This window comes from Schistosoma haematobium, chromosome 1, assembly GCF_000699445.3.
Source record: "Schistosoma haematobium chromosome 1, whole genome shotgun sequence".
Classification (NCBI taxonomy): domain Eukaryota; kingdom Metazoa; phylum Platyhelminthes; class Trematoda; order Strigeidida; family Schistosomatidae; genus Schistosoma; species Schistosoma haematobium.
The window spans coordinates 50567080-50578985 of NC_067196.1; the positions used below are offsets into that span (position 1 = coordinate 50567080).

The window sequence follows — 11906 nt, forward strand, 5'->3', positions numbered from 1 at the left end:
ATAGTTATATCCACATTTTTTTCAAAAATATATTCCGTCTTAAGAGCTTTACCAGTAAAAAATGCTGACGAAACAATGTCTGTCTGAAGAAGGAACAGTGTTTGTCGTTGAAACCTAACATGGAAAATATGTTTCGAAAGTCCCGATCCATATATGTCGACTTACATCCACATTCTAAGCGTGTTGATCAACATACATTTATTTTGACGTAGAGTTTCTTGAACTAGTTTATCTAATAACAGAGTGTTTATGTCTTCACTTGCGCTTTCAAATGACATTTTAAATGTGAAAAGTTGTTCCTATTTCTGAGCACTTCATAAAAATGTAGGAGTATGACGTGTTTTTACTGAAGTTGTCGTCAACATTATTCTGTATAGCTTTGTGAATAAATGTACTAAATATTAGGTCTTCATTATTCTTTTCAAACCATACTAGTTGTTAAAATGCACTCGATCCTTTGAACTTACTTAATTTCCTGTAGCTGACACGTGGAGTATGTAAACAAAAGGGGATTTTATACCCAGTTAATTGCAATCCCATGTATCTGGCAAACATTTTCCATCGAAGTCCATCAGTACTCTATGCTGAGTGTGAACCAATCATTTTGTTTCTCAACTAGTAATCAGTTTTATTTAGTTTCTATAACATTGATTTTGATGATCATAGTGAGTCTCTGAGAGCTATACAAAATAGCGATTACGGATGGCAAGTATTAAGAGAACCTACATATACTTGAACAAAACAGAATTATATCTCTGTCGCATATGTAAATTTACTTTGATTATGGATTTATCGGTCTTAAGATAACTTTAACCCCGTGATGAAATGAACTAATATGCATCAAGAAAAATATTAAATGTCAGGCATCACAAATACAGACATCAAGGACTTCATTCCCTAATGCCATGTCAAACCACTTAGGCGACATGCGTTTGGTTACTATGTAACTCGTTTCCCACCAATTTTATTTTTTTAATAAATTGATGATGAAATGTTTACTTTTGGGTGAGTCGATATTAAGATTTCGCTAACAAATATGAAAAATATTATGAATTTGACTGACTGTGTGGTAAGTTTATTATATATTTAATCTTAAGACTAATACTTTGTTGAAACTAAAATGAAGCTATATAAGTAGAAAACAATTGCTTTTCGGTAAGACATAGAAGGTTTTTTGGATTGATAGAAGCATACTCCAAAGCGTATTTCAATATTTTATTTAAGGTTTGTCTTACCTAGGCTTGACTCCAATCTTCCATTGTTTAAAACTACTTCGTAATAATTAAAGACCCGAATACTGTCAGTTGACCGGTAATCGGATAGTTCAAAACCAAGAGTCAGATACAGAGATTTATGAAACAGTATATTTCCCATGGACCAGATAACATAACAAGACCAAATCACTAAGGTACAGTTTACAATCAGAATAGAATTATGTATATAGTCAGCTAATAAACAAACAAACGTATTGTACACTACTCATGAGTTCAACTACATAGTCAAGTGTACACGAAATGAGACTAACATGACCATTATCATTTTGAATATATTTTGGTGAAGCGTTTGTTTTCAAAATAGATATTTTAACAAGATTTAAGTTTCCAGCAATGAATTACTTTAAATAGATAACTGCTACAAATGAAAACTGGATCAAAAATTGAAAATTCATATTGCGTTCTTTCTTGTTCGCATATGAGACAAGCTTGTCACAGTAGCTAAACTGTATTAAGGAATTTATGCATTGGCAGTTTGATAAGATTATCTGTGTCATATTGGTCTGATTATTGCTCTTAATAGTTAATAATACTTAAACAAGTATTTCCGAATATAAAATTCAATTCAACTTTAATATAAACGATTGGTTTTGTTTGTGCCTATTTAATAAGACTTTATTCCAATATGTATTTAGGTGTACAAGTTATTTATTCTTGTAGAAAACTGTTTCAAAAGGTAACAAAGTTTCAGAAATTTATTTTTAAGTCATTGCGACACTACAAACCACAGGAAAACGACCTAATTCTCAGTTAATCAAATCAGATCATAATGAATGGAATAGCACCTGAAATCACTAGCTATTTCAGTGAATAAGAAAAAGTGGTTACAGGAAACTTTCTCGTAAGTTAACATTGAAATACAAATTTTTTTCCTACTGCCTGCCTCTTGTAGATCACCGTACAAGTATTTGTTAAGAAGTTAGAAAAAAATGTTTTAAAACATTTAGGATACATTAACGATGATCTACATAAAAATGAAATATCACATTTGTGAAAGCACGTATAAGTTCTGGATTACGGCCACTTGTTACTTACTGTTGAAGATATACCAAGTAATCTTTTGGGCATTGCAAAATGTCTAACCCATTAGTCATTGAGATTTCCAACGTTTCATTTAATAGAATTCATAAAAGTTACCAAGATTGTTACATTTAAAAACTAATTTATTTACAAGACTAACCTTTGAAATACTTCTCAAGAAATGTATGCAATGAAGCCAAAATCTCTTATCCATATTATATTTTGAGCCATTGAATAATGTTCTCTATTCTTTGTCGAATAACTCCTATAATTTCATTTATGAACCAACAAATGGTCAAATATTACAACAAACCGCAGGTTAACCTGGTCCAACTCGGTTTCGAACCGGGAGCTTTATGTGTGTGTGTGTGGCGAATATGATAACCACTTCACCATTGGACTAACCTTCTACCTGTAGTTTGTGCTAATGATGTCGTTCAGAAGGACAATGAAAGCTCCACGATCAAACCATACATCTCAGAGAACAAAACTCCATCAACATTACCATAAACCTTATTTAATGATCTATGGAAAAAAAGCAGGTTTTAGAAAATTATTTTTATTTCAGTAATTCAATAGTATGAAATACTCCGTCTGTCACTCAATCAAGATTCACTAAAAACACAAGAAAACTATATATATAATTTCTGACATGTCAAGAACAACATAAAGATGTCATTTATATTGTATAATATAGAAATTTCAACAGAAAAAAATAGTTTTTTTTTGTTTTAATTACTTATCATGATTAAAATCTGTAAATATTTCGAGCCAAATTTTTTAAAAAAAAGAAGAAATTCATTCAAGGTTCAATGTTCGTGAACAATTCGTATTTTCAAATAATTGATCATCATTACTATCATTATCATCTATATTTTTCATTTCTATTTGATCATTTAAATTTATATTGATTTTGTTTAAATTATCATTTGATGGATTATGACAAATTGTCACTTCTGTTCTATGCATCAATTGTTTATCATCATATTGTTTATTTGTCTCATCAATATGACTAATAAAAGTATTATCATTATTATTACTGCTATTGAGTTCATTATCAAGATTAATTTTATTAGTTTGTTGTGGTTTATGATTTAAATTTAATTTATTGGATAAAATTTGACTAGTCTCTTTGAATTCTTCATTAGTTTTATGAATAGTCGATGGTAGTTGATTTGTTGAATTAAGATAATTTATACGTATAGCTGTATATTCACCGCCAATAGTTTGTGTAGTAATTTGATTTGTATAAAATTTTGATTTTAAAAAGAAACATGGTAAAATACGATGAAATTCTTTACGAAAATTACTATTCATCCATGCATATAGAAATGGATTATATACAGCACTACTCATAGCTAATAAATGGCATATAAAAAATATTAAAGTGAAATTTTTAGAATTTTGTACATCATTTATTTGTTCTTCACTATGTACATCCATAACCATCCATAAAATATTTAATGGTATCCAACATATAACAAATATTACAACCATAGCTATTAACATTGTATTTGTTCGACGTTTACGTTTTATATCACGTTCCTCTTTTATATGTGTTTTAGTTCCACTACCGATTTGTGTATGTAATCTAGCGCGTAATAATAAACTTATACGAAAATAACACACTGAAATAATACTACAAGGTATAACAAATTGTAAAACAAAACTAACAATTGTAAACACTTCACGTGATGATTCTTTAGGCCAATTTTCTCGACAACTTGATACATTATTAATAGGATCTTTATGCTTTTGTTGATAAACAGCTAATGGCATTGAAATAAGTACAGCTATAATCCATACAGTAAATATAATAATAAAGCATAACCATACTTTCATTCTTGGTAAAAATGGATGTACAATAACAAAAAATCTATCTAAAGCAATAGCCATTGATGTTAATGTAGATACATAAACAGAAACACCCATAGTAGTTGGTAATAATTTACATACAGCTTCAGGTAATGTCCAATCATTCATATATAATGATAATGGTGTAAATGGTGTAGCTACAAGACTCATTAAAATATCAGAAATAGCTAAATTTGCTATAAATATATTAGTAATTGTTTGTAATAATTTAACACGTAATACAATCCATACAACTAATAGATTACCAGTTACACCTATTAATGTAATAAATGAATATAATATAATAATTAATAATTTAACAGGTAAAATCTCTTTAGCTACATCAAATGTAAAATTTGTTTGTTGTATATTTGAATAGAAATTAATTTTTTGATATGTTTGCTCATCCATATAGAAATTTAATTACAAATTATATATTAAGTAATTCATTGAAATATAAAAAATAAATCTTGATCATGAATGTCATATGAATTGAATAACTTCTATTAACTTTCATCTAAAATATAAAAAAAGATAAAAGAAAAAGAAAAAAAACAAAGTACAAATGAGTGGGTTATTTTATCTTTTTAATTGAAACATCAATTATTTCTAATCTAAAGAAGAAAAAAACACAACTGGCAACCTTCTTGAATATTTAGGTCACATGTTTCTTTCATCTAGATATTTCAAAACAATATCTAAGTTTGTTTGTTTTAATACATCATTATGGATATTAATTGCATAACCTATACACAGATGCGTTTTTAAAAAGTGTACAACATTTTGTTGTACAAGTTGTGAAAGGTCCAATCAAAGATATTGTGATGACTGGCAATATACAGCGAAAAAAATATACATTATTTCGATGTTGATTGACTGAACTGCTAACTTCTAACTGGCAATCATTTAATATTTATCGTCAAGATCGATCAAGAAATAAGAAACTTGTTGAAATACTTTGTGTTGAAAATTCTATATTGTACCAAAAACATAATATTGGATAAAGCTAATACTACTAACAAGAACAATAACTAAATTCGTCACAATAAACACTTGGGAAATCAATTACATAAGTAATTGAATGAAACAGAAAGGAAGTATAGTTGTCTAAAGAAAAATGTTAGTAGTGTTAGAATTCATGATTCTACTTTTAGATGAAATCACTAATGGTTTATAGACAGATTTAAACTGATTACATTTGTTTTTTCCTAATTTTATGAACCTTATTATTTAAAATTATTGGAATAATGGTATTGTATTTATTGTAAACCTTAAAGTCTTTAGATTTTGTCTAATATTGCAACCATACATGTACAATTCTGTGAAGTTCCAAGGTATTCAATACTCAATGATGAATCATCTTATACTAGTTATTGACAAAAACTATCTTCAAATTACAAAATTCCATAGACAAAGTAGTTCAATATAACGTATTTGTGTACTCATCAAAGCGACTGACTTTCGACTAAAGTAAATCAGTTGTAAATGATAAGTAATTTAAAACAGTATACGATCTTGGATAACAAACATGAAGATCAACCCGGATATACAAAAGTTGGAAGAGAAACTAGGTCTTAAAGTGAAAATACTAAAGCACGTAGGTCATGTCATGATAAATACTTCTCCAATTTAAAAAATGGTGTCCTCGAAGTCAAGATTCATTTACTGGATGACATTTTGCTAGTTTCTTTTTGAAAGACCAAATCAAACCGTCAACTATAACTTGTACATGAGATATTTTTAATTAAGAAAAGATTGGTCGAAAATAAATGGAACTCTGTGAATTTATTGTCACAAAGTTCATTTACAAATACAATTGTCTTCAAATAGATCTTATTCAGAAATAATGGTTAGATAACATGGGTAAATTTAGCCATAGGCAGTTTTGAGTTACTGATTTGTAAATTCCACGATATAATTCATTTAACTTGAAGGATGTTTGTCAAAAATCCAGGTTCGTTTAAAACATGAATATGTGACGTATATATTATTAAACAGACAAAACGCTAGTCACTTCATCGAGACCTTTTTATTCAGACATAGATTGAGAATAGTTTACAGAAAAGTATCGAACCATAAGTCAGGAAGAAATTGTTATGTTATTTTAATAAGCCCATGTAATATATTCGCATAATCACGGCTCATTCATTTTCCCCGCTTATCTTATTTCTTACTTGATAAATTTAATGTGAGACTAGCCTGTTGTTAACATGATAGTCACCTTTAATTACAATATTTTAATTAGGTTTTTACTTAAGGATCTCATATAACTTGTAATTATTTTCACTAATATTTGATATATGCTTAAGAACTATTGTTATGTTTACCTTCTCTTCAGATCAGTTATAATAGACCTCTTCTAATGCCTGTCCAGTTAGCTATGAAAGAGTAAGAAGGCTAAGAATGATTTGCGTCGTTCACGCTAAAAGCCTATTAACAATGTAGGAAGCTGATCCGTATATATTATAAGTTATTGAACTGGTCCAAACAAGGGCATATATACTGTTCCCTTGGACAATAATTCGCTCACCCATAATAAATTTGTCTATTATTGCATTTCACACTTTTCCTCTGTACAGTATGTGATTTGTGCTGCCTTGCAACAACATGTGATCTGTCTGTACAAACTCCAGTTATAAAAGATGAAAATTGGGAGTTACCGAAGAATTATCTTATCTTTATAAGCAAAGATGTATAGTGGTTAGCAGTGGAATCCACGACGCGCGTTTCGTCCTACTTGGGACGCGTCAGCTGGATGGACCTGCATCTCGGAGTTGATGTTTACTCTGCGACTTGAACTCAGTACCGTTCTCTTCAAAAAGCCACCGCGTTTTCCACTCGACTACTGAGTCCTGATAGCCACTTTTTTTGTGCAATGGGGTGAAGTTTAATTCACTTGGTGTTGTTTTACTTGAATCTTACCATTGATGTTTAGGACTGAAATTGATTAGTCTGTTATTGGCATATGTGCATCCTGTGCGTATTGCCTCAACTCAGTAGCCAAGTGGATAACGCGATGGCGTTTGAAGCGAACGATGCTAGGTTCGAGTCCCAGAGTGAACATCACCTCTGAGATGAAGCCCCATCCAGCTGACGAGTTCCAAATAGGACGAAACACACGTCCTGGATTCCACTGCTAGCCACTATCCATCTTTGCTTATAATGCTTGTAAATTAAGGCAATATCGAGGCAATACTCACAGTATGCACATATGCCAATAACAGACTGATCAATTTCAGTCCTAAACATCAATGAGATGATTCAAGTAAAACAATACCAAATGAATTATTTTATCTTTGTTTGGGGTTCATCAGCAATTTAAGCTTCTTAGCTCACAAACGAGTGAGCTTTTCTTATTTATGTCCATAAGAGCACGATGCAATCCAGCTCCCTAGCTTAAGTTCTATGGTCTACATTTTCAAACTCAATTGATTGTAAACATGGTTAGCTCATCACTGGTTATCGGTTTGTTACTGTTTCATTACTGACATGGTTGAGTGGTATTCGAAAGCTGTAGATGGTGTCAAATAGTCATGTAAATGTAACTTTAGTATTTCAATTCGCTAGCTTTATTCTCGCTGAAATAAATGCATTAATAAACACTGGTTTTACATGAAAAAACTTATTTGACTAATTGTCTTTATTTAGACAACAGTGGAAACTCATTCAGTTCATGTACAGAAGTAAAATATTCACTTCTTGTTAGGAATGTAAAACAATTCCAATAATATTCTATTATTTGAAGCTGACTATTAAGTCATATATTCACCGAGGTATATAAACCACTGATAAAGAAAATCAGTAATAGTAATTGATTGATAAATGACTTAGTAGTATGTAATGATAATAACTGTTGTATTCAAAAGGTATGTATAGAAACAAAACAGAATGCTAAGTATAAATTACTTCAAAACCTATCCCTTAGAATGCGTTATATGACCTTTGGCTGACTCTCAACTGAATATAATTCCTTATTCGGTTTTGCATACCATAATTCGAAGAATCCTGTTGTTCAATGATTGTGTAAAAAGGCTCAATACGAAATGTACTGGAAGAATATATATATATATATATATATATATATATATATATATATATATATATCATGTATTCGCTTATGTGTAAATAAAGTATCAGTAAGTTAAATTAAATTTAAAGATAAAAATATTTTAGGTATGATGATTTGTGCAGTTTTTTTGTATTTTTACAGTTTGTCTAAACTAGACTACTATTGGAAACCTGAAAGCACTGAACGGCCGTTTCGTCCTACTATGAAACTTCTCAGCAGTGAACATCCACGATCTTGTACGTATCTTGTAACCACAGGATCTAACCTATGACTCTTTTTTTGAGGTAGGTTCAATTACAATGTTAGAATCTAATCTTCTTCTGTAATTATTATACTCAACTGCTTAATTTATAATTACTCTCTTTTGATTTGCCACTTAATTTACAGACATGATTAGTTGATTTAGTTAATTTAGAATAACTGGCTATTAGTTAATGTACTTTGTTGTTTCATAAATGTTCTTCTAGTATTAGAAAAAAGACAGTAAACAATAATTATCGATAGTTTCCTAAACCTACAGTTTTTATTTGTGGTCAGTATTAAATAGAATTTTGTTTTTTTTAATTATTACTTATACTTATTTCATAAACATTTTCATAGTTTCATTGCTACATTACTGAATAACGTTTTAAACAACTGATGAGTTATAAAACTGTTCAATGAACAATATTTTACAAAATAAGTAATTTGTTTACTCGAATAATAATCGATTTTGTGCACAATCAAATAACAAGTCCATGAAAATGCGATGTATAGGGAAATAAAGACAGTATAATCATTGTTTATAATCAATCACATTCATTTTAATTAAACATGTTATCAGACAAAATTGCTTAACTCATTATGATGTAATATGGTAATTTAATTTACTGTTACACAATTAACTTAATGATTATGTACTTAAATAGCTTATGTAATTTTGTTCAGTATAATTAGTAATATTTATATCTGTTTATTAAATATTGATTTGTAACTTATGTTACCGCCTTTATACAAGTTTATAAAATTACATCCCAAAATTGTTTTGCTAGTCGTAAGATAAAATCTTGTTTGTTTTTTTCCTAAATTTGATTTCTGTACTTTCTACTCTTAATTGTGAGTAAAATGTCTTTCCGCTTTATTCATATTGTTTTTCTTTACATGTGAATTACTATAGATACATCTTCATACTATGTCTACTGGGTATAAAATGTTTTATCCTTAAATATTTGTGTATGACACTAACTGAATAAAAGTTAAGATGTTTCGATGTTTTTTTTTTATAAAGAAATTGGAACTATTTAATTCATTCAATAAAGTTAGGTTTGTTTACATTTAAAATAATCGTTATGACAACAACAATGAGAATAACTACAGAAACATATTCAGCATTTGTTTATTTATTCATTATGTATATTCAGTCGAAGAATTCCCTTAACCACCTAAAACTAAGTGATTAAAATTTCTTCTTTTTTAATGTCCCAACTATTATGAACTATATATATATATATATATATATATATATATATATATATATATATATATAATTAACTTGGTGTTAACCAACATACTTTGCAATTTAAGTATAATAGTCACATAGACAGTATAAAATATAATTTAAGAATTTATGTTAATAGTTGAATTCATGAGTCGATTTAAGCTAGACAAACATTGAAAACCTGGAAGCACTGGACGGTCGGTCCGTTCTAGTAGTGAACTCCTCAACAGTGTGCATCCACGATTCTACATGCGGGTCTCGATCCCAGGATATTCGGTATCGCGCGCGAACGCCTCACCGCTGAGCTGGAATCAAACTGTGTTAATACATTAATTCAATCGATCCATGATCTTGCTCAACCATTCATCCATCATCCATTGAGGTAGATGCATGTCTCTAATCGACACGGATTGAACTACACCGGTCATGGTTTACATCGAATCATGAATTCAACTATTAAAATTACTAAAATCTCCACAAACCCCCATTCTAAAATAAGTTTTTATCAGTTTAATATGAATCTGTAATCTCAACGAGATGACTGTGATATCAGAAATTATTCAAGTATTAATTTATAACCAAGAAAACTCATTATGATACAATTCTTGTTTAATTGTGAAAATGCTTATTAGTTCGTAAATTTATTCGTACGATTGAAAAGCTAAATTTTCTAGATCTGATATCCAACTGAACTCATAAAAGTACAAGACATAAAACATGTAAACATTTATCTACACGCACATAGTTTTTCTATTAATCTTAGTTCATTCTGAAGGCTTAGCGTTTGCACGTGTGATCAAAGGTCCTGGGTTCGACTCCTGGAAGTGGGAGTCGTTGATGTTCACTGGTGAAGAGTTCCCTAGTGAGAAAACATAGCTGTTCGGTGATTATTAATTTTTAATGGTGGTTTATCTAAGATCAGTTAATAACTAGAAACTATAAAAATTCTATGATTCCGCAAAACCTTGTACTGATAATAAACTATTCTTAATAATATGTTATTAAAGTTTGTTTAAAATACGTAAGATTCAATCATTCTATGATGACAGTACAAAATTGACGCCTATAAAATTTCAAATACGGTATTAAGCGTAACTCTTCTATTATTAGTGTACTTTAAAATTCTTGTTATAGAGTAACGTGAAAATATGTATACATGACCACTGAGCAAAATTACATGCTGTGTATATTATTAAAAATATTGACTTTAATATTTCAGTTAACTTTCATCTGTTAATAATAGTGAACTTATCAAAAAGTACTGTATGATGGTTGTACTTAAGGTATTTAATCGACCCAAAAGTTAATCAAGTAATGCTATGTGTTGGACTGGTAATAAATTGGAAATCATTCAGTGCTTATCTACCTAAATATATTAAATGTTGGATGTATCTATACTTTTTTATATTTACACTTGTAAACAGAATTAACTGACCTTAATAACGTGAAATGAACTAAAAACCAAGAAGAAATTTGAATACTCTAATAGTTCTATTTCACTGGAAAGTTGCATCAAACAACAGAAAACGCTAAATGTTGTTATAATTGGTACAGACTACCAATTAATCTTACTTCTTTTGTAATTTTTAGGATCTTTCAGTTATTGATGTTAAGGATCGGAACTAATCAACTTCATTTGATACGAGTGCATCTTCAGCAGATTACCTCTATTGCACCATTAATTTACAAGTGTTCCTATGAGAAGCTGAATAGTAGCTAGGAGTGGAACTTAGGAAGAGTGTTTCGTTCAATTTAGGACTAATCATCTGGAGGAACCTAGTGTCTTTTGCTTTAAACACGAACCGCATTATACATGCAGTTACTTTATCCAGATAGCCACAGGCTTATAAAACAAAGTGACAGATTTGTTACAGAACCGAACATCAACAAACAGAAAATTCAAAGACAAATGGAATAGAGTTCGTCATCATTACACAAGCCAGTAGCTATCTAGACTCAATAGCCAATTGAATAATGTGTTAAATGTCTGATGGGAAAGACACTAGTTCCGAGTCATTAAGTCAATATTAACATTGAAATGCAGGTTCATTCAGATGATAAATCCTAAGTAGAACAAATACCCTCCCTGAATCCACTGTTAGCCGCCATCCAACTTTAGTTAAGAATAACATTTTATCCATTTTTGTGTTGTTTGTCTAAATTTTCTCATTGATGTTTAGGACCGCTGTTAGAATGTGTTAGAATGTGTGTA

At 29.8% G+C, this 11906-nt stretch overlaps 1 protein-coding gene across 1 annotated transcript; it reads right to left on the bottom strand.

The window, feature by feature from the left end:
- Window positions 1–3092: 3092 nt before the first annotated feature.
- On the bottom strand, window positions 3093–4559 carry NPY2R (Neuropeptide Y receptor type 2; the record flags this gene model as incomplete). The annotated part of the gene is made up of 1 exon (XM_012936532.1): window positions 3093–4559. One exon carries the CDS (start codon window positions 4557–4559, stop codon window positions 3093–3095), a length of 1467 nt encoding a protein of 488 aa, XP_012791986.1.
- Window positions 4560–11906: the final 7347 nt, after the last annotated feature.